The sequence below is a fragment of the Oncorhynchus masou genome, chromosome 29 (genome assembly GCF_036934945.1).
Source record: "Oncorhynchus masou masou isolate Uvic2021 chromosome 29, UVic_Omas_1.1, whole genome shotgun sequence".
NCBI lineage: Eukaryota > Metazoa > Chordata > Actinopteri > Salmoniformes > Salmonidae > Oncorhynchus > Oncorhynchus masou.
In genome coordinates this window covers 2,526,819-2,552,013 of record NC_088240.1, presented here as the reverse complement: position 1 = coordinate 2,552,013, position 25,195 = coordinate 2,526,819, and the positions used below count along the sequence as shown (strand labels likewise).

The 25,195-nt window shown below is 46.1% G+C and overlaps 1 protein-coding gene across 2 annotated transcripts in view; it reads left to right on the top strand.

Annotated features, from left to right (window-relative positions):
* The window catches only part of LOC135521087 (uncharacterized protein KIAA2012-like), a 99,325-nt gene that overhangs the window by 16,315 nt on the left and 57,815 nt on the right, over positions 1-25,195 (top strand). For both annotated transcript variants that reach the window (XM_064947032.1, XM_064947031.1), the window contains exons 7-10: positions 12,257-12,421; positions 14,434-14,589; positions 14,866-14,937; positions 20,926-21,077. In XM_064947032.1, the coding sequence (XP_064803104.1) occupies positions 12,257-12,421; positions 14,434-14,589; positions 14,866-14,937; positions 20,926-21,077 (545 nt within the window). The remainder of the gene's footprint in view (positions 1-12,256; positions 12,422-14,433; positions 14,590-14,865; positions 14,938-20,925; positions 21,078-25,195) is intronic.

Here is a 25,195-nt window from a genome sequence, read left to right as displayed (position 1 = left end):
TGGTACCAGATACATAGTACTGGACTCTGTTCTGTGGTACCAGATACATAGTACAGGACTCTGTGGTACCAGATACATAGTACAAGACTCTGTGGTACCAGAAACATAGTACAGGACTCTGTGGTACCAGATACATAGTACAGGACTCTGTGGTACCAGATACATAGTCCTGGACTCTGTTCTGTGGTACCAGCTACATAGTACAGGACTCTGTGGTACCAGATACATAGTACAGGACTCTGTGGTACCAGCTACATCGTACAGGACTCTGTGGTACCAGATACATAGTACAGGACTCTGTGGTACCAGATACATAGTACAGGACTCTGTGGTACCAGATACATAGTACAGGACTCTGTGGTACCAGCTACATAGTACAGTACTCTGTGGTACCAGATACATAGTACAGGACTCTGTGGTACCAGATACATAGTACAGGACTCTGTGGTACCAGATACATAGTACAGGACTCTGTTCTGTGGTACCAGATACATAGTACAGGACTCTGTGGTACCAGATACATAGTACAGGACTCTGTGGTACCAGCTACATAGTACAGTACTCTGTGGTACCAGATACATAGTACAGGACTCTGTTCTGTGGTACCAGCTACATAGTACAGGACTCTGTGGTACCAGCTATATAGTACAGGACTCTGTGGTACCAGATACATAGTACAGGACTCTGTGGTTCCAGATACATAGTACAGGACTCTGTGGTACCAGATACATAGTACAGGACTCTGTTCTGTGGTACCAGATACATAGTACAGGACTCTGTGGTACCAGATACATAGTACTGAACTCTGTGGTACCAGATACATAGTACAGGACTCTGTGGTACCAGATACATAGTACAGGACTCTGTGGTACCAGATACATAGTACGGGACTCTGTTCTGTGGTACCAGATACATAGTACAGGACTCTGTGGTACCAGATACATAGTACAGGACTCTGTGGTACCAGATACATAGTACAGGACTCTGTGGTACCAGATACATAGTACGGGACTCTGTGGTACCAGATACATAGTACAGGACTCTGTGGTACCAGATACATAGTACAGGACTCTGTGGTACCAGATACATAGTACAGGACTCTGTGGTACCAGATACATAGTACAGGACTCTGTGGTACCAGATACATAGTACAAGACTCTGTGGTACCAGATACATAGTACAGGACTCTGTGGTACCAGATACATAGTACAGGACTCTGTGGTACCAGATACATAGTACAGGACTCTGTTGGTACCAGATACATAGTACAGGACTCTGTTCTGTGGTACCAGCTACATAGTACAGGACTCTGTGGTACCAGCTACATAGTACAGGACTCTGTGGTACCAGATACATAGTACAGGACTCTGTGGTACCAGATACATAGTACAGGACTCTGTGGTACCAGATACATAGTACTGGACTCTGTTCTGTGGTACCAGATACATAGTACAGGACTCTGTGGTGCCAGCTACATAGTACAGGACTCTGTGGTACCAGATACATAGTACAGGACTCTGTTCTGTGGTACCAGATACATAGTACAGGACTCTGTGGTACCAGATACATAGTACAGGACTCTGTGGTACCAGATACATAGTACAGGACTCTGTGGTACCAGATACATAGTACAGGACTCTGTTCTGTGGTACCAGATACATAGTGCAGGACTCTGTGGTACCAGATACATAGTACAGGACTCTGTGGTACCAGCTACATAGTACAGGACTCTGTGGTACCAGATACATAGTACAGGACTCTGTGGTACCAGATACATAGTACAGGACTCTGTGGTACCAGATACATAGTACAGGACTCTGTGGTACCAGATACATATTACAGGACTCTGTGGTACCAGATACATAGTACAGGACTCTGTGGTACCAGATACGTAGTACAGTACTTTGTGGTACCAGATATATAGTACAGGACTCTGTGGTACCAGATACATAGTCCTGGACTCTGTTCTGTGGTACCAGCTACATAGTACAGGACTCTGTGGTACCAGCTATATAGTACAGGACTCTGTGGTACCAGCTACATAGTACAGGACTCTGTGGTACCAGATACATAGTACAGGACTCTGTGGTACCAGATACATAGTACAGGACTCTGTGGTACCAGATACATAGTACAGGACTCTGTTCTGTGGTACCAGATACATAGTACAGGACTCTGTGGTACCAGATACATAGTACAGGACTCTGTGGTACCAGATACATAGTACAGGACTCTGTTCTGTGGAACCAGATACATAGTACAGGACTCTGTGGTACCAGATACATAGTACTGAACTCTGTGGTACCAGATACATAGTACAGGACTCTGTGGTACCAGATACATAGTACAGGACTCTGTGGTACCAGATACATAGTACGGGACTCTGTGGTACCAGATACATAGTACAGGACTCTGTGGTACCAGATACATAGTACAGGACTCTGTTCTGTGGAACCAGATACATAGTACAGGACTCTGTGGTACCAGATACATAGTACTGAACTCTGTGGTACCAGATACATAGTACAGGACTCTGTGGTACCAGATACATAGTACAGGACTCTGTGGTACCAGATACATAGTCCTGGACTCTGTGGTACCAGCTACATAGTACGGGACTCTGTTCTGTGGTACCAGCTACATAGTACAGGACTCTGTGGTACCAGATACATAGTACAGGACTCTGTGGTACCAGATACATAGTACAAGACTCTGTGGTACCAGATACATAGTACAGGACTCTGTGGTACCAGATACATAGTACAGGACTCTGTGGTACCAGATACATAGTACAAGACTCTGTGGTACCAGATACATAGTACAGGACTCTGTGGTACCAGATACATAGTACTGGACTCTGTTCTGTGGTACCAGATACATAGTACAGGACTCTGTGGTACCAGATACATAGTACAAGACTCTGTGGTACCAGAAACATAGTACAGGACTCTGTGGTACCAGATACATAGTACAGGACTCTGTGGTACCAGATACATAGTCCTGGACTCTGTTCTGTGGTACCAGCTACATAGTACAGGACTCTGTGGTACCAGATACATAGTACAGGACTCTGTGGTACCAGCTACATCGTACAGGACTCTGTGGTACCAGATACATAGTACAGGACTCTGTGGTACCAGATACATAGTACAGGACTCTGTGGTACCAGATGCATAGTACAGGACTCTGTGGTACCAGCTACATAGTACAGTACTCTGTGGTACCAGATACATAGTACAGGACTCTGTGGTACCAGATACATAGTACAGGACTCTGTGGTACCAGATACATAGTACAGGACTCTGTTCTGTGGTACCAGATACATAGTACAGGACTCTGTGGTACCAGATACAGAGTACAGGACTCTGTGGTACCAGCTACATAGTACAGTACTCTGTGGTACCAGATACATAGTACAGGACTCTGTTCTGTGGTACCAGCTACATAGTACAGGACTCTGTGGTACCAGCTATATAGTACAGGACTCTGTGGTACCAGATACATAGTACAGGACTCTGTGGTTCCAGATACATAGTACAGGACTCTGTGGTACCAGATACATAGTACAGGACTCTGTTCTGTGGTACCAGATACATAGTACAGGACTCTGTGGTACCAGATACATAGTACTGAACTCTGTGGTACCAGATACATAGTACAGGACTCTGTGGTACCAGATACATAGTACAGGACTCTGTGGTACCAGATACATAGTACGGGACTCTGTTCTGTGGTACCAGATACATAGTACAGGACTCTGTGGTACCAGATACATAGTACAGGACTCTGTGGTACCAGATACATAGTACAGGACTCTGTGGTACCAGATACATAGTACGGGACTCTGTGGTACCAGATACATAGTACAGGACTCTGTGGTACCAGATACATAGTACAGGACTCTGTGGTACCAGATACATAGTACAGGACTCTGTGGTACCAGATACATAGTACAGGACTCTGTGGTACCAGATACATAGTACAAGACTCTGTGGTACCAGATACATAGTACAGGACTCTGTGGTACCAGATACATAGTACAGGACTCTGTGGTACCAGATACATAGTACAGGACTCTGTTGGTACCAGATACATAGTACAGGACTCTGTTCTGTGGTACCAGCTACATAGTACAGGACTCTGTGGTACCAGCTACATAGTACAGGACTCTGTGGTACCAGATACATAGTACAGGACTCTGTGGTACCAGATACATAGTACAGGACTCTGTGGTACCAGATACATAGTACTGGACTCTGTTCTGTGGTACCAGATACATAGTACAGGACTCTGTGGTGCCAGCTACATAGTACAGGACTCTGTGGTACCAGATACATAGTACAGGACTCTGTTCTGTGGTACCAGATACATAGTACAGGACTCTGTGGTACCAGATACATAGTACAGGACTCTGTGGTACCAGATACATAGTACAGGACTCTGTGGTACCAGATACATAGTACAGGACTCTGTTCTGTGGTACCAGATACATAGTACAGGACTCTGTGGTACCAGATACATAGTACAGGACTCTGTGGTACCAGCTACATAGTACAGGACTCTGTGGTACCAGATACATAGTACAGGACTCTGTGGTACCAGATACATAGTACAGGACTCTGTGGTACCAGATACATAGTACAGGACTCTGTGGTACCAGATACATATTACAGGACTCTGTGGTACCAGATACATAGTACAGGACTCTGTGGTACCAGATACGTAGTACAGTACTTTGTGGTACCAGATATATAGTACAGGACTCTGTGGTACCAGATACATAGTCCTGGACTCTGTTCTGTGGTACCAGCTACATAGTACAGGACTCTGTGGTACCAGCTATATAGTACAGGACTCTGTGGTACCAGCTACATAGTACAGGACTCTGTGGTACCAGATACATAGTACAGGACTCTGTGGTACCAGATACATAGTACAGGACTCTGTGGTACCAGATACATAGTACAGGACTCTGTTCTGTGGTACCAGATACATAGTACAGGACTCTGTGGTACCAGATACATAGTACAGGACTCTGTGGTACCAGATACATAGTACAGGACTCTGTTCTGTGGAACCAGATACATAGTACAGGACTCTGTTCTGTGGTACCAGATACATAGTACAGGACTCTGTGGTGCCAGCTACATAGTACAGGACTCTGTGGTACCAGATACATAGTACAGGACTCTGTTCTGTGGTACCAGATACATAGTACAGGACTCTGTGGTACCAGATACATAGTACAGGACTCTGTGGTACCAGATACATAGTACAGGACTCTGTGGTACCAGATACATAGTACAGGACTCTGTTCTGTGGTACCAGATACATAGTACAGGACTCTGTGGTACCAGATACATAGTACAGGACTCTGTGGTACCAGCTACATAGTACAGGACTCTGTGGTACCAGATACATAGTACAGGACTCTGTGGTACCAGATACATAGTACAGGACTCTGTGGTACCAGATACATAGTACAGGACTCTGTGGTACCAGATACATATTACAGGACTCTGTGGTACCAGATACATAGTACAGGACTCTGTGGTACCAGATACGTAGTACAGTACTTTGTGGTACCAGATATATAGTACAGGACTCTGTGGTACCAGATACATAGTCCTGGACTCTGTTCTGTGGTACCAGCTACATAGTACAGGACTCTGTGGTACCAGCTATATAGTACAGGACTCTGTGGTACCAGCTACATAGTACAGGACTCTGTGGTACCAGATACATAGTACAGGACTCTGTGGTACCAGACACATAGTACAGGACTCTGTGGTACCAGATACATAGTACAGGACTCTGTTCTGTGGTACCAGATACATAGTACAGGACTCTGTGGTACCAGATACATAGTACAGGACTCTGTGGTACCAGATACATAGTACAGGACTCTGTTCTGTGGAACCAGATACATAGTACAGGACTCTGTGGTACCAGATACATAGTACTGAACTCTGTGGTACCAGATACATAGTACAGGACTCTGTGGTACCAGATACATAGTACAGGACTCTGTGGTACCAGATACATAGTACGGGACTCTGTGGTACCAGATACATAGTACAGGACTCTGTGGTACCAGATACATAGTACAGGACTCTGTGGTACCAGATACATAGTACAGGACTCTGTGGTACCAGATACATAGTACAGGACTCTGTGGTACCAGATACATAGTACAAGACTCTGTGGTACCAGATACATAGTACAGGACTCTGTGATACCAGATACATAGTACAGGACTCTGTGGTACCAGATACATAGTCCTGGACTCTGTTCTGTGGTACCAGCTACATAGTACAGGACTCTGTGGTACCAGATACATAGTACAGGACTCTGTGGTACCAGCTACATCGTACAGGACTCTGTGGTACCAGATACATAGTACAGGACTCTGTGGTACCAGATACATAGTACAGGACTCTGTGGTACCAGATACATAGTACAGGACTCTGTTCTGTGGTACCAGATACATAGTACAGGACTCTGTGGTACCAGATACATAGTACAGGACTCTGTGGTACCAGATACATAGTACAGGACTCTGTTCTTTGGTACCAGATACATAGTACAGGACTCTGTTCTTTGGTACCAGATACATAGTACAGGACTCTGTGGTACCAGATACATAGTACAGGACTCTGTGGTACCAGCTACATAGTACAGTACTCTGTGGTACCAGATACATAGCACAGGACTCTGTGGTACCAGATACATAGTACAGGACTCTGTTCTGTGGTACCAGATACATAGTACAGGACTCTGTGGTACCAGATACATAGTACAGGACTCTGTGGTACCAGATACATAGTACAGGACTCTGTTCTGTGGTACCAGATACATAGTACAGGACTCTGTGGTACCAGATACATAGTACTGAACTCTGTGGTACCAGCTACATAGTACAGGACTCTGTGGTACCAGATACATAGTACAGGACTCTGTGGTACCAGATACATAGTACGGGACTCTGTGGTACCAGATACATAGTACAGGACTCTGTGGTACCAGAAACATATTACAGGACTCTGTGGTACCAGATACATAGTACAGGACTCTGTGGTACCAGATACATAGTACAGGACTCTGTGGTACCAGATACATAGTACAGGACTCTGTGGTACCAGATACATAGTACAGGACTCTGTGGTACCAGATACATAGTCCTGGACTCTGTTCTGTGGTACCAGCTACATAGTACAGGACTCTGTGGTACCAGATACATAGTACAGGACTCTGTGGTACCAGCTACATCGTACAGGCCTCTGTGGTACCAGATACATAGTACAGGACTCTGTGGTACCAGATACATAGTACGGGACTCTGTGGTACCAGATACATAGTACAGGACTCTGTGGTACCAGATACATAGTACAGGACTCTGTGGTACCAGATACATAGTACAGGACTCTGTGGTACCAGATACATAGTACAGGACTCTGTGGTACCAGATACATAGTACAGGACTCTGTTCTGTGGTACCAGATACATAGTACAGGACTCTGTGGTACCAGATACATAGTACAGGACTCTGTGGTACCAGATACATAGTACAGGACTCTGTGGTACCAGATACATAGTACAGGACTCTGTTCTTTGGTACCAGATACATAGTACAGGACTCTGTGGTACCAGATACATAGTACAGGACTCTGTGGTACCAGCTACATAGTACAGTACTCTGTGGTACCAGATACATAGTACAGGACTCTGTGGTACCAGATACATAGTACAGGACTCTGTTCTGTGGTACCAGATACATAGTACAGGACTCTGTGGTACCAGATACATAGTACAGGACTCTGTGGTACCAGATACATAGTACAGGACTCTGTTCTGTGGTACCAGATACATAGTACAGGACTCTGTGGTACCAGATACATAGTACTGAACTCTGTGGTACCAGCTACATAGTACAGGACTCTGTGGTACCAGATACATAGTACAGGACTCTGTGGTACCAGATACATAGTACGGGACTCTGTGGTACCAGATACATAGTACAGGACTCTGTGGTACCAGATACATATTACAGGACTCTGTGGTACCAGATACATAGTACAGGACTCTGTGGTACCAGATACATAGTACAGGACTCTGTGGTACCAGATACATAGTACAGGACTCTGTGGTACCAGATACATAGTACAGGACTCTGTGGTACCAGATACATAGTCCTGGACTCTGTTCTGTGGTACCAGCTACATAGTACAGGACTCTGTGGTACCAGATACATAGTACAGGACTCTGTGGTACCAGCTACATCGTACAGGCCTCTGTGGTACCAGATACATAGTACAGGACTCTGTGGTACCAGATACATAGTACGGGACTCTGTGGTACCAGATACATAGTACAGGACTCTGTGGTACCAGATACATAGTACAGGACTCTGTGGTACCAGATACATAGTACAGGACTCTGTGGTACCAGATACATAGTACAGGACTCTGTGGTACCAGATACATAGTACAGGACTCTGTGGTACCAGATACATAGTACAGGACTCTGTGGTACCAGATACATAGTCCTGGACTCTGTTCTGTGGTACCAGCTACATAGTACAGGACTCTGTGGTACCAGATACATAGTACAGGACTCTGTGGTACCAGCTACATCGTACAGGCCTCTGTGGTACCAGATACATAGTACAGGACTCTGTGGTACCAGATTCATAGTACAGTACTCTGTGGTACCAGATACATAGTACAGGACTCTGTTCTGTGGTACCAGATACATAGTACAGGACTCTGTGGTACCAGATACATAGTACAGGACTCTGTGGTACCAGATACATAGTACAGGACTCTGTGGTACCAGATACATAGTACAGGACTCTGTTCTGTGGTACCAGATACATAGTACAGGACTCTGTGGTACCAGATACATAGTACAGGACTCTGTGGTACCAGCTACATAGTACAGTACTCTGTGGTACCAGATACATAGTACAGGACTCTGTTCTGTGGTACCAGCTACATAGTACAGGACTCTGTTCTGTGGTACCAGATACATAGTACAGGACTCTGTGGTACCAGATACATAGTACTGAACTCTGTGGTACCAGATACATAGTACAGGACTCTGTGGTACCAGATACATAGTACAGGACTCTGTGGTACCAGAGACATAGTACGGGACTCTGTGGTACCAGATACATAGTACAGGACTCTGTTCTGTGGTACCAGATACATAGTTCAGGACTCTGTGGTACCAGATACATAGTACTGAACTCTGTGGTACCAGATACATAGTACAGGACTCTGTGGTACCAGATACATAGTACAGGACTCTGTGGTACCAGAGACATAGTACGGAACTCTGTTCTGTGGTACCAGATACGTAGTACAGGACTCTGTGGTACCAGATACATAGTACAGGACTCTGTGGTACCAGATACATAGTACAGGACTCTGTGGTACCAGATACATAGTACAGGACTCTGTGGTACCAGATACATAGTACAGGACTCTGTGGTACCAGATACATAGTCCTGGACTCTGTTCTGTGGTACCAGCTACATAGTACAGGACTCTGTGGTACCAGATACATAGTACAGGACTCTGTGGTACCAGCTACATCGTACAGGACTCTGTGGTACCAGATACATAGTACAGGACTCTGTGGTACCAGATACATAGTACAGGACTCTGTGGTACCAGATACATAGTACAGGACTCTGTTCTGTGGTACCAGATACATAGTACAGGACTCTGTGGTACCAGATACATAGTACAGGACTCTGTGGTACCAGATACATAGTACAGGACTCTTTTGTACCAGATACATAGTACAGGACTCTGTTCTGTGGTACCAGATACATAGTACAGGACTCTGTGGTACCAGATACATAGTACAGGACTCTGTGGTACCAGCTACATAGTACAGTACTCTGTGGTACCAGATACATAGTACAGGACTCTGTTCTGTGGTACCAGCTACATAGTACAGGACTCTGTGGTACCAGCTATATAGTACAGGACTCTGTGGTACCAGATACATAGTACAGGACTCTGTGGTACCAGATACATAGTACAGGACTCTGTGGTACCAGATACATAGTACAGGACTCTGTGGTACCAGATACATAGTACAGGACTCTGTGGTACCAGATACATAGTACAGGACTCTGTGGTACCAGATACATAGTACAGGACTCTGTGGTACCAGATACATAGTACAAGACTCTGTGGTACCAGATACATAGTACAGGACTCTGTGGTACCAGATACATAGTACAGGACTCTGTGGTACCAGATACATAGTACAGGACTCTGTTGGTACCAGATACATAGTACAGGACTCTGTTCTGTGGTACCAGCTACATAGTACAGGACTCTGTGGTACCAGCTACATAGTACAGGACTCTGTGGTACCAGATACATAGTACAGGACTCTGTGGTACCAGATACATAGTACAGGACTCTGTGGTACCAGATACATAGTACTGGACTCTGTTCTGTGGTACCAGATACATAGTACAGGACTCTGTGGTGCCAGCTACATAGTACAGGACTCTGTGGTACCAGATACATAGTACAGGACTCTGTTCTGTGGTACCAGATACATAGTACAGGACTCTGTGGTACCAGATACATAGTACAGGACTCTGTGGTACCAGATACATAGTACAGGACTCTGTGGTACCAGATACATAGTACAGGACTCTGTTCTGTGGTACCAGATACATAGTGCAGGACTCTGTGGTACCAGATACATAGTACAGGACTCTGTGGTACCAGCTACATAGTACAGGACTCTGTGGTACCAGATACATAGTACAGGACTCTGTGGTACCAGATACATAGTACAGGACTCTGTGGTACCAGATACATAGTACAGGACTCTGTGGTACCAGATACATATTACAGGACTCTGTGGTACCAGATACATAGTACAGGACTCTGTGGTACCAGATACGTAGTACAGTACTTTGTGGTACCAGATATATAGTACAGGACTCTGTGGTACCAGATACATAGTCCTGGACTCTGTTCTGTGGTACCAGCTACATAGTACAGGACTCTGTGGTACCAGATACATAGTACAGGACTCTGTGGTACCAGATACATAGTACAGGACTCTGTGGTACCAGCTACATAGTACAGGACTCTGTGGTACCAGATACATAGTACAGGACTCTGTGGTACCAGATACGTAGTACAGGACTCTGTGGTACCAGATACATAGTACAGGACTCTGTGGTACCAGATACATAGTACAGGACTCTGTGGTACCAGATACATAGTACGGGACTCTGTTCTGTGGTACCAGATACATAGTACAGGACTCTGTGGTACCAGATACATAGTACAGGACTCTGTGGTACCAGATACATAGTACAGGACTCTGTGGTACCAGATACATAGTACAGGACTCTGTGGTACCAGATACATAGTACGGGACTCTGTGGTACCAGATACATAGTACGGGACTCTGTGGTACCAGATACATAGTACAGGACTCTGTGGTACCAGATACATAGTACAGGACTCTGTGGTACCAGATACATAGTACAGGACTCTGTGGTACCAGATACATAGTACAGGACTCTGTGGTACCAGATACATAGTACAGGACTCTGTGGTACCAGATACATAGTACAGGACTCTGTGGTACCAGATACATAGTACGGGACTCTGTGGTACCAGATACATAGTACAGGACTCTGTGGTACCAGATACATAGTACAGGACTCTGTGGTACCAGATACATAGTACAGGACTCTGTGGTACCAGATACATAGTACAAGACTCTGTGGTACCAGATACATAGTACAGGACTCTGTGGTACCAGATACATAGTACAGGACTCTGTGGTACCAGATACATAGTACAGGACTCTGTGGTACCAGATACATAGTACAGGACTCTGTGGTACCAGATACATAGTACAGGACTCTGTGGTACCAGATACATAGTACAGGACTCTGTTCTGTGGTACCAGCTACATAGTACAGGACTCTGTGGTACCAGATACATAGTGCAGGACTCTGTGGTACCAGATACATAGTACAGGACTCTGTGGTACCAGATACATAGTACAGGACTCTGTTCTGTGGTACCAGATACATAGTACAGGACTCTGTGGTACCAGATACATAGTACAGGACTCTGTGGTACCAGATACATAGTACAGGACTCTGTGGTACCAGATACATAGTACAGGACTCTGCTCTGTGGCACCATACCAGGTATTCATCTTTCTTTCACTATTCTGATACCTACTATTCCTCCTCCAGAGGCTGCTGTCCCCCTGGCGGGTCCCTTGGCTGGTCGGCTCAGAGGCCCAGGCAAACAGAGCTCCATGGCCATCTACAAAAACAGATCTGATGTCCATGCCCCCTGGGACCCCTCCGATCCTGGGAGGGCTATGGTCAGAGGCAGCCTACCCCTGGAGCTCAGAGGTAAGCGGCCCACATCATAGGACTGTGTTCAGTAGATGTCTGGTATGTTGATAAGGCCCTTCTAGATGCTCAGTTAGGCACACTATTCCCTATATAGTGCACTGCTTTTGACCAGGGCCCATTGGCACCATATTCTGGTCCAAATTACATTACATTTACATTTAAGTCATTTAGCAGACGCTCTTATCCAGAGCGACTTACAAATTGGTGAATTCACCTTCTGACATCCAGTGGAACAGCCACTTTACAATAGTGTATCTAAATCATTAAGGGGGGGTGGTGAGAAGGATTACTTATCTTATCCTAGGTATTCCTTGAAGAGGTGGGGTTTCAGGTGTCTCCGGAAGGTGGTGATTGACTCCGCTGTCCTGGCGTCGTGAGGGAGTTTGTTCCACCATTGGGGGCCAGAGCAGCGAACAGTTTTGACTGGGCTGAGCGGGAACTGTACTTCCTCAATGGTAGGGAGGCGAGCAGGCCAGAGGTGGATGAACGCAGTGCCCTTGCTTGGGTGTAGGGCCTGATCAGAGCCTGGAGGTACTGCGGTGCCGTTCCCCTCACAGCTCCGTAGGCAAGCACCATGGTCTTGTAGCGGATGCGAGCTTCAACTGGAAGCCAGTGGAGAGAGCGGAGGAGCGGGGTGACGTGAGAGAACTTGGGAAGGTTGAACACCAGACGGGCTGCGGCGTTCTGGATGAGTTGTAGGGGTTTAATGGCACAGGCAGGGAGCCCAGCCAACAGCGAGTTGCAGTAATCCAGACGGGAGATGACAAGTGCCTGGATTAGGACCTGCGCCGCTTCCTGTGTGAGGCAGGGTCGTACTCTGCGGATGTTGTAGAGCATGAACCTACAGGAACGGGCCACCGCCATGATGTTGGTTGAGAACGACAGGGTGTTGTCCAGGATCACGCCAAGGTTCTTAGCGCTCTGGGAGGAGGACACAATGGAGTTGTCAACCGTGATGGCGAGATCATGGAACGGGCAGTCCTTCCCCGGGAGGAAGAGCAGCTCCGTCTTGCCGAGGTTCAGCTTGAGGTGGTGATCCGTCATCCACACTGATATGTCTGCCAGACATGCAGAGATGCGATTCGCCACCTGGTCATCAGAAGGGGGAAAGGAGAAGATTAATTGTGTGTCGTCTGCATAGCAATGATAGGAGAGACCATGTGAGGTTATGACAGAGCCAAGTGACTTGGTGTATAGCGAGAATAGGAGAGGGCCTAGAACAGAGCCCTGGGGGACACCAGTGGTGAGAGCGCGTGGCGAGGAGACAGATTCTCGCCACGCCACCTGGTAGGAGCGACCTGTCAGGTAGGACGCAATCCAAGCGTGGGCCGCGCCGGAGATGCCCAACTCGGAGAGGGTGGAGAGGAGGATCTGATGGTTCACAGTATCGAAGGCAGCCGATAGGTCTAGAAGGATGAGAGCAGAGGAGAGAGAGTTAGCTTTAGCAGTGCGGAGCGCCTCCGTGATACAGAGAAGAGCAGTCTCAGTTGAATGACTAGTCTTGAAACCTGACTGATTTGGATCAAGAAGGTCATTCTGAGAGAGATAGCGGGAGAGCTGGCCAAGGACGGCACGTTCAAGAGTTTTGGAGAGAAAAGAAAGAAGGGATACTGGTCTGTAGTTGTTGACATCGGAGGGATCGAGTGTAGGTTTTTTCAGAAGGGGTGCAACTCTCGCTCTCTTTGAAGACGGAAGGGACGTAGCCAGCGGTCAGGGATGAGTTGATGAGCGAGGTGAGGTAAGGGAGAAGGTCCCCGGAAATGGTCTGGAGAAGAGAGGAGGGGATAGGGTCAAGCGGGCAGGTTGTTGGGCGGCCGGCCGTCACAAGAAGCGAGATTTCATCTGGAGAGAGAGGGGAGAAAGAGGTCAGAGCACAGGGTAGGGCAGTGTGAGCAGAACCAGCGGTGTCGTTTGACTTAGCAAACGAGGATCGGATGTCGTCGACCTTCTTTTCAAATTACTGATATAGTGAGGGTGCCATTTCAGACACAGCCTCTGTATGTTCTCAGAGTGGCAGCAGCAGACAGGCAGATCCCAGGGCACCTTGATCTTGGGTCCTGATGGTGAGGTTATACAGATGTCCCCGTGGGACCCTAATAATATGTCTGCCCCCGAGGACCAGCCCGCCCTTACCTCTGCTCTGGACCAGGTCACACGAGACCATGGTATGTAATATGGGGGTTATTAACTATTTCAGGGACACTGAGGTCATCGGGCCAATGACAAGGAGGTTGGTGGTGATTGAAAACATACAGCAGTGGTGGTGGTGGGGGGGGGGGGTGTTTACATTCCATTTAGTCTCAGCTCATGTTTAGACTTAACATTTCCATAATAAATCATTATATTTGTTTGCTTCCAAATTAAACAGTTTGAATGCCAAGGTAAACTCACTCATACGTACAACACCTTCACTTTGCCCTCTACACTGTGTATGTCACCAGCTCTCCAGGTCCTAACCTCAGAGGGGGAGCTACCCTGGGTCCTACTGATGCAAACACAGTCTATAGCCACAGGTCAGTACCTAACCCTTAACCCTAATCCCTAATCCTAACCCCTAACCCCTAACCCTAACCCTGGGTCCTACTGATACAAACATAGTGTCACGCCTTGGTCTTAGTATTTTGTGTTTTCGTTAATTAGTTGGTCAGGCTAGGGTGTGACATGGGTTTATGTTGTTGTATTTCGTAGTGGGGTTTTTTAGTTATTGGGATTGCGGCTGAGTAGGGGTGTTGCATAGGTTTGGCTGCCTGAGGCGGTTCTCAATCAGAGTCAGGTGATTCTCGTTGTCTCTGATTGGGAACCGTATTTAGGTAGCCTGGGTTTCACTATTTCGTGGGTGATTGTTCCTGTCTCTGTGTAGTGTTCACCAGATAGGCTGTAATAGGTTTCACGTTCCGTTTTGTTGTTTTGTATTTGTCTCAGTATTTTCTTGCAATCGTTATTTGTTTCATTAAAAAACATGAGTAACCAACACGCTGCATTTCGGTCCGACTCTCTTGCGACAAACGAAGAACGCCGTTACACATAGCCTATAGCCACAGGTCTGTACCTAGCCCTTAACCCTAATCCCTAATCCTAACCCTAATCCCTAATCCTAACCCCTATCCCTACCCTAACCCCTAACCCTAACCCTAACCCTGGGTCCTACTAATACAAACAGAGCCTACAGCCACATGCCAATACCTAACCCTAACCCTAACCCCTAACCCTAACCCTAACCCTGGGTCCTATTGATACAAACAGAGCCTACGGCCACATGCCAGTACCTAAACCTAACCCCTAACCCTGAAAACAATATCCCTGAAGGAGCTGCAAAGCTCCACAGCGGAGATTGTAGTATCTGTCCATAGCACCATCAAGCTGTACACTCCACAGAGCTGGGCTTTACGGATGAGTGGCAAGAAGAAAATAGCTTAAAGAAAAAATTAAGCAAACACGTTTGATGTTCGCCAAAAGGCATTTGGGAGACTCCCAAAACATATGGAAGAAGGTACTCTGGTCAGATTAAACTAAAATTGAGCTTTTTTGGCCATCAAGGAAAACGCTATGTCTGGCGCAAACCCAACACCTCTCATCACCCCGAGAACAGGGGAAGTTTTTCATCGGCAGGGACTGGGAAACTGGTCATAATTGAAGGAATGACAGATGGTGCTAAATACAGGGAAATTCTTGAGGGAAACCTGTTTCAGTCTTCCAGTGATTTGAGACTGGGACGGCGGTTCACCTTCCAGCAGGACAATGACCCTGAGCATACTGCTATAGCAACACTCAACTGGTTTAAGGGGAAACATTTAAATGTCTTGGAATGGCCTTGTCAAAGCCCAGACCTCAATCCAATTGAGAATATGTGGTATGACTTAAAGATTGCTGTACACCAGCAGGACCCATCCAACTTGAAGGAGATGGAGCAGTTTTGCCTTGAAAAATGGGCAAAAATCCCAGTGGCTAGATGTGCCAAGTTTATAGAGACATTCCCCAAGAGACTTACAGCTGTAATTGCTGCAAAAGGTGGTTCTACAAAGTATTGACTTAAGGGGGGTGAATAATTATGCACGCTCAAGTTTTCAGTGTATATCAAATGATACAAACCCACAAAAAATAAATTTTAATTCCGGGTTGTAAGGCTACAAAATAGGAAAAATGTGAAAAGGGGGGTGAATACTTTCGCAAACCACTGTATGTATCTTTTAAAACGACAGCGTGGATTTGATAATTTTAATTTCTCATTTTATTATTTAAAAGTGTAAAATTAATTAATTGAATCATATTCTAGTCAGGGGTGTGTCCCAAACATGATATGGTTAGTGAACCCCTTACCACTCTCTGGAAGTCACCCTCTGAGTTTTATCAGCCTGTCAACGGAGGGTCCTGCGAGCAAGTTGGTAGGGGTGAGGGGGTGGTTTGGGATCCATCCAGTGGAGGCTGGTGAGGGGAGTACGGCTCATTATAATGGCTGGAATGGGGTGGAATTGTATCAACCACATGGAAACCACGTCTTTGATGTGGTTGATACCATTCCATTGACTCGTTCCAGCCATTATTATGAGCCGTCCTCCCATAACCAGCCTCCACTGGATACACACCTTGTGATACCTGTTGACTTCCTATTGAACGACAGATCACAATTCAGACGGGTTCTCCCGTTGGTGGGAGTTCTCACTTCTCTATCCCGATTGGACAGTTTCACTCCTCCTGTCTAAGTGTTGTCTTCCAAACACCTTAGTGTAGTGGGTTGAATGACTCTGCCCTTGGTGTAGTGGGTTGAATGACTCTGCCCTTGGTGTAGTGGGTTGAATGACTCTGCCCTTAGTGTAGTGGGTTGAATGACTCTGCCCTTAGTGTAGTGGGTTGAATGACTCTGCCCTTAGTGTAGTGGGTTGAATGACTCTGCCCTTAGTGTAGTGGGTTGAATGACTCTGCCCAGAGTGTAGCGGGTTGAATGACTCTGCCCTTTGTGCAGTGAGTTGAATGACTCTGCCCTTAGTGTAGTGGGTTGAATGACTCTGCCCTTAGTGTAGTGGGTTGAATGACTCTGCCCTTAGTGTAGTGGGTTGAATGACTCTGCCCTTAGTGTAGCAGGTTGAATGAATGACTCTGCCCTTTGTGCAGTGGGTTGAATGACTCTGCCCTTAGTGCAGTGGGTTGAATGACTCTGCCCTTAGTGCAGTGGGTTGAATGACTCTGCCCTTAGTGCAGTGGGTTGAATGACTCTTCCCTTAGTGTAGTGCGTTGAATGACTCTTCACTTAGTGCAGTGGGTTGAATGACTCTGCCCTGAGTGTAGTGGGTTGAATGACTCTGCCCTTAGTGTACTGGGTTGAATGACTCTGCCCAGAGTGTAGCGGGTTGAATGACTCTGCCCTTTGTGCAGTGGGTTGAATGACTCTGCCCTTAGTGTTATGGGTTGAATGACTCTGCCCTGAGTGTAGTGGGTTGAATGACTCTGCCCTTTGTGCAGTGGGTTGAATGACTCTGCCCTTAGTGCAGTGGGTTGAATGACTCTGCCCTTAGTGCAGTGGGTTGAATGACTCTGCCCTTAGTGTAGCGGGTTGAATGACTCTGCCCTTTGTGCAGTGGGTTGAATGACTCTGCCCTTAGTGCAGTGGGTTGAATGACTCTGCCCTTAGTGCAGTGGGTTGAATGACTCTGCCCTTAGTGTAGTGCGTTGAATGACTCTTCACTTAGTGCAGTGGGTTGAATGACTCTGCCCTTAGTGTAGTGGGTTGAATGACTCTGCCCTTAGTGTAGTGGGTTGAATGACTCTGCCCTTAGTGTAGTTGGTTGAATTACTCTGCCCTTAGTTCAGTGGGTTGAATGACTCTGCACTTAGTGCAGTGGGTTGAATGACTCTGCCCTGAGTGTAGTGGGTTGAATGACTCTGCCCTTGGTGTAGTGGGTTGAATGACTCTGCCCTGAGATTAGTGGGTTGAATGACTCTGCCCTTAGTGTAGTTGGTTGAATGACTCTGCCCTGAGTGTAGTGGGTTGAATGACTCTGTCCTTAGTCTAGTGGGTTGAATGACTCTGACGTTAGTGTAGTGGGTTGAATGACTCTGCCCTGAGTGTAGTGGGTTGAATGACTCTGCCCTGAGTGTAGTGGGTTGAATGACTCTGTCCTTAGTCTAGTGGGTTGAATGACTCTGCCCTGAGTGTAGTGGGTTGAATGACTCTGCCCTGAGTGTAGTGGGTTGAATGACTCTGTCCTTAGTCTAGTGGGTTGAATGACTCTGACGTTAGTGTAGTCGGTTGAATGACTCTGCCCTGAGTGTAGTGGGTTGAATGACTCTGACGTTAGTGTAGTGGGTTGAATGACTCTGCCCTGAGTGTAGTGGGTTGAATGACTCTGCCCTTGGTGTAGTGGGTTGAATGACTCTGCCCTTGGTGTAGTGGGTTGAATGACTCTGCCCTGAGATTAGTGGGTTGAATGACTCTGCCCTAAGTGTAGTGGGTTGAATGACTCTGCCCTGAGTGTAGTGGGTTGAATGACTCTGCCCTTAGTGTAGTGGGTTGAATGACTCTGCCCTTAGTGTAGCGGGTTGAATGACTCTGCCCTTAGTGCAGTGGGTTGAATGACTCTGCCCTTAGTGTAGTGGGTTGAATGACTCTGCCCAGAGTGTAGCGGGTTGAATGACTCTGCCCTTAGTGCAGTGGGTTGAATGACTCTGCCCTTAGTGTAGTGGGTTGAATGACTCTGCCCAGAGTGTAGCGGGTTGAATGACTCTGCCCTTAGTGCAGTGGGTTGAATGACTCTGCCCTTAGTGTAGTGCGTTGAATGACTCTTCACTTAGTGCAGTGGGTTGAATGACTCTGCCCTGAGTGTTGTGGGTTGAATGACTCTGCCCTGAGTGTAGTGGGTTGAATGACTCTGCCCTTAGTGTAGTGCGTTGAATGACTCTTCACTTAGTGCAGTGGGTTGAATGACTCTGCCCTGAGTGTAGTGGGTTGAATGACTCTGCCCTTGGTGTAGTGGGTTGAATGACTCTGCCCTGAGATTAGTGGGTTGAATGACTCTTCCCTGAGTGTAGTGGGTTGAATGACTCTGCCCTTAGTGTAGTGGGTTGAATGACTCTGCCCAGAGTGTAGCGGGTTGAATGACTCTGCCCTTTGTGCAGTGGGTTGAATGAGTCTGCCCTTAGTGTAGTGGGTTGAATGACTCTGCCCTGAGTTGAGTGGGTTGAATGACTCTGCCCTTAGTGTAGTGGGTTGAATTACTCTGCCCTGAGTGTAGCGGGTTGAATGACTCTGCCCTTTGTGCAGTGGGTTGAATGACTCTGCCCTTAGTGTAGTGGGTTGAATGACTCTGCCCTTTGTGCAGTGGGTTGAATGACTCTGCCCCGAGTTGAGTGGGTTGAATGACTCTGCCCTTTGTGCAGTGGGTTGAATGACTCTGCCCTGAGTTGAGTGGGTTGAAATACTCTGCCCTTAGTGTAGTGGGTTGAATTACTCTGCCCAGAGTGTAGTGGGTTGAATGACTCTGCCCTTTGTGCAGTGGGTTGAATGACTCTGCCCTGAGTTGAGTGGGTTGAATGACTCTGCCCTTAGTGTAGTGGGTTGAATTACTCTGCCCAGAGTGTAGTGGGTTGAATGACTCTGCCCTTTGTGCAGTGGGTTGAAAGACTCTGCCCTTAGTGCAGTGGGTTGAATGACTCTGCCCTTGGTGTAGTGGGTTGAATGACTCTGCCCTTAGTAGAATGACTCTGCCCTTGGTGTAGTGGGTTGAATGACTCTGCCCTTAGTAGAATGACTCTGCCCTTAGTAGAATGACTCTGCCCTTGGTGTAGTGGGTTGAATGACTCTGCCCTTGGTGTAGTGGGTTGAATGACTCTGCCCTTGGTGTAGTGGGTTGAATGACTCTGCCCTTGGTGTAGTGGGTTGAATGACTCTGCCCTTGGTGTAGTGGGTTGAATGACTCTGCCCTTGGTGTAGTGGGTTGATGGTTTGACTGTCTCTAGGTGTTGTTGTCGTGTGTTATTGGTTTGCTCTGTGGGTCAGGGGTCAAGGGTTAGGAATCAATTACAGGAAGGTCAAGGAGGTGAGTGGGCCAGAGTGTCATGGGATATATATTTCAAAGAGGAATTCTCTCTCCCAATCACGATACACGGTTTAGGAGAAGCCAGCTGATGGTTTTGTTTTTGGCCGGTGCTGACAGGACTAACCCAAACTAACCCCTTCGGCGCCTGGTACACTCACCGAGATAACGAGGAGCTGTAGGAGTTTAACTACAACCTGTTGAGACATACTCAAGAGGAATCACGTATGTCTCAGAGAGACATATTATTGGGAGTTCTTCATGAACAGATTTAAAGACAGATTACACTATTCTCTCTCTACATGGAAGTGGTAGTTACAGTTTTAAATTGACATACCCAGCCATCATCATATCTCAATATGCAGGTGATGGCTGGGAATGTAGTGGGTGTTTTGATTAGGTTTCATTACGTACCCACAGCTTATATAAAAGTGGATAAATTATATATCTGATGGCTTTTCCTTCTTGTTCCAGGGGAAGCCAGTAATCCCGAAGGACCCCCAACCAACATGGAACAATGTGAATTAGTCCAAACGGTAGGATCTGATGGACAAACTGTCCTGTCTGGTGGCCAGACACACCGACAGGGGCCTGGATCTTCCAGGAACAGAACGACAGGGAAACAGGTGAGCAACATCTGGCACTAATCAAATCAAATGTATTTATAAAGCCCTTCTTACATCAGCTGGTTTCTCAAAGTGCTGTACAGAAACCCAGCCTAAAACCCCAAACAGCAAGCAATGCAGGTGTAGAAGCACGGTGGCTAGGAAAAACTCCCTAGAAAGGCAGGAACCTAGGAAGAAACCTAGAGAGGAACCAGGCTCTAAGGGGGGGCCAGTCCTCTACTGGCTGTGCCAGGTAGAGATTATAACAGAACATGGCCAAGATGTTCAAATGTTCATAAATGACCAGCATGGTCGAACAGTAATAAGGCAGAACAGTTGAAACTGGAGCAGCAGCACGGCCAGGTGGACTGGGGACAGCAAGGAGTCATCATGTCAGGTAGTCCTGGGGCATGGTCCTAGGGCTCAGTTCCTCCAAGAGAGAGAAAGAAAGAGATGATTAGAGAGAGCATATGTGGGGTGGCCAGTCCTCTTCTGGCTGTGCCGGGTGGAGATTATAACAGAACATGGCCAAGATGTTCAAATGTGCATAAATGACCAGCATGGTCGAATGATAATAAGGCAGAACAGTTGAAACTGGAGCAGCAGCACGGTCAGGTGGACTGGGGACAGCAAGGAGTCATCATGTCAGGTAGTCCTGGGGCATGGTCCTAGGGTTCAGGTCCTCCAAGAGAGAGAAAGAAAGAGAGAATTAGAGAGAGCATATGTGGGGTGGCCAGTCCTCTTCTGGCTGTGCCGGGTGGAAATTATAACAGAACATGGCCAAGATGTTCAAATGTTCATAAATGACCAGCATGGTCGAATGATAATAAGGCAGAACAGTTGAAACTGGAGCAGCAGCACAGTCAGGTGGACTGGGGACAGCAAGGAGTCATCATGTCAGGTAGTCCTGGGGCATGGTCCTAGGGCTCAGGTCCTCCAAGAGAGAGAAAGAAAGAGAGAATTAGAGAGAGCATATGTGGGGTGGCCAGTCCTCTTCTGGCTGTGCCGGGTGGAGATTATGACAGAACATGGCCAAGATGTTCAAATGTTCATAAATTACCAGCATGGTCGAATAATAATAAGGCAGAACAGTTGAAACTGGAGCAGCAGCACGGCCAGGTGGACTGGGGACAGCAAGGAGTCATCATGTCAGGTAGTCCTGGGGCATGGTCCTAGGGCTCAGGTCCTCCGAGAGAGAGAGAGAAAGAAAGAGAGAAGGAGAGAATTTGAGAATGCACACTTAAATTCACACAGGACACCGAATAGGACAGGAGAAGTACTCCAGATATAACAACCTGACCCTAGCCCCCCGACACATAAACTACTGCAGCATAAGTACTGGAGGCTGAGACAGGAGGGGTCAGGAGACACCGTGGCCCCATCCGAGGACACCCCCAGACAGGGCCAATCAGGAAGGATATAACCCCACCCACTTTACCAAAGCACAGCCCCCACACCACTAAAGGGATATCTTCAACCACCAACTTACCATCCTGAGACAAGGCTGAGTATAGCCCACAAAGATCTCCGCCATGGCACAACCCAAGGGGGGGGCGCCAACCCAGACAGGATGACCACATCAGTGAATCAACCCACTCAGGTGACGCACCCCTTCCAGGGACGGCATGAGAGAGCCCCAGCAAGCCAGTGACTCAGCCCCTGTAATAGGGTTAGAGGCAGAGAATCCCAGTGGAAAGAGGGGAACCGGCCAGGCAGAGACAGCAAGGGCGGTTCGTTGCTCCAGAGCCTTTCCGTTCACCTTCCCACTACATTTGTTATACTACACTTCTTAGTCTGATCCAATGTTTTTAATTTGCTGTTTTTGATTTTGTTATACTCTTGTGAATTCTATGGTTTTTACTAGATTACTTGTAGTTTTTCATGTTGTCTGTGTGTAATTTTTGTGTAATGACTTGGTGCTATCTTGGCCAGGGCGCTCTTGAAAAAGAGATTTAAAATCTCAATGAGCCCTCAATGAGCCCTTCCTGGTTAAGTAAAGGTTTAATAAATTAATAAAATATAAATAATACACTGAGTCTGATCTAAAACACTTAGTCTGGTCTAATACACTGATCTAATATACTTAGTCTGACCTAATACACTTAGTCTGACCTAATACACTTAGTCTGGTCTAATGCACTGGTCTAATACACTTAGTCTGATCTAATACACTTAGTCTGGTCTAATACACTGGTCTAATACACTTAGTCTGATCTAATACACTTAGTCTGATCTAATGCACTTAGTCTGGTCTAATGCACTTAGTCTGGTCTAATACACTGGTCTAATACACTTAGTCTGATCTAATACACTTAGTCTGATCTAATGCACTTAGTCTGGTCTAATGCACTTAGTCTGGTCTAATACACTGGTCTAATACACTTAGTCTGATCTAATGCACTTAGTCTGGTCTAATACACTGGTCTAATACACTTAGTCTGATCTAATACACTTAGTCTGGTCTAATACACTTAGTCTGGTCTAATGCACTTAGTCTGGTCTAATACACTTAGTCTGATCTAATGCACTTAGTCTGGTCTAATGCACTTAGTCTGGTCTAATACACTGGTCTAATACACTTAGTCTGATCTAATACACTTAGTCTGATCTAATGCACTTAGTCTGGTCTAATGCACTTAGTCTGGTCTAATACACTGGTCTAATACACTTAGTCTGATCTAATACACTTAGTCTGGTCTAATACACTTAGTCTGGTCTAATGCACTTAGTCTGGTCTAATACACTTAGTCTGGTCTAATACACTTAGTCTGATCTAATACACTTAGTCTGGTCTAATGCACTTAGTCTGGTCTAATACACTGGTCTAATACACTTAGTCTGATCTAATACACTTAGTCTGGTCTAATGCACTTAGTCTGATCTAATACACTGGTCTAATACACTTAGTCTGATCTAATACACTTAGTCTGGTCTAATGCACTTAGTCTGATCTAATACACTGGTCTAATACACTTAGTCTGATCTAATGCACTTAGTCTGGTCTAATGCACTTAGTCTGGTCTAATGCACTGGTCTAATACACTTAGTCTGATCTAATACACTTAGTCTGGTCTAATGCACTTAGTCTGGTCTAATGCACTTAGTCTGATCTAATACACTTAGTCTGGTCTAATGCACTTAGTCTGATCTAATACACTTAGTCTGGTCTAATACACTTAGTCTGGTCTAATACACTTAGTCTGGTCTAATGCACTTAGTCTGGTCTAATACACTTAGTCTGGTCTAATACACTTAGTCTGATCTAATACACTTAGTCTGGTCTAATACACTTAGTCTGGTCTAATACACTGGTCTAATACACTTAGTCTGATCTAATACACTTAGTCTGGTCTAATGCACTTAGTCTGGTCTAATACACTTAGTCTGGTCTAATACACTTAGTCTGGTCTAATGCACTTAGTCTGGTCTAATACACTTAGTCTGATCTAATGCACTGGTCTAATACACTTAGTCTGATCTAATGCACTTAGTCTGGTCTAATGCACTTAGTCTGATCTAATACACTTAGTCTGGTCTAATGCACTTAGTCTGGTCTAATACACTTAGTCTGGTCTAATGCACTTAGTCTGATCTAATACACTTAGTCTGATCTAATACACTTAGTCTGATCTAATGCACTGGTCTAATACACTTAGTCTGGTCTAATACACTGGTCTAATACACTTAGTCTGATCTAATACACTTAGTCTGGTCTAATGCACTTAGTCTGGTCTAATGCACTGGTCTAATACACTTAGTCTGGTCTAATACACTTAGTCTGATCTAATACACTGGTCTAATGCACTTAGTCTGGTCTAATGCACTTAGTCTGGTCTAATACACTTAGTCTGGTCTAATGCACTTAGTCTGGTCTAATGCACTTAGTCTGATCTAATGCACATAGTCTGGTCTAATACACTTAGTCTGATCTAATACACTTAGTCTGATCTAATACACTGGTCTAATACACTTAGTCTGGTCTAATGCACTTAGTCTGGTCTAATGCACTTAGTCTGATCTAATGCACTTAGTCTGGTCTAATACACTTAGTCTGATCTAATACACTTAGTCTGGTCTAATACACTTAGTCTGGTCTAATGCACTTAGTCTGATCTAATGCACTTAGTCTGGTCTAATGC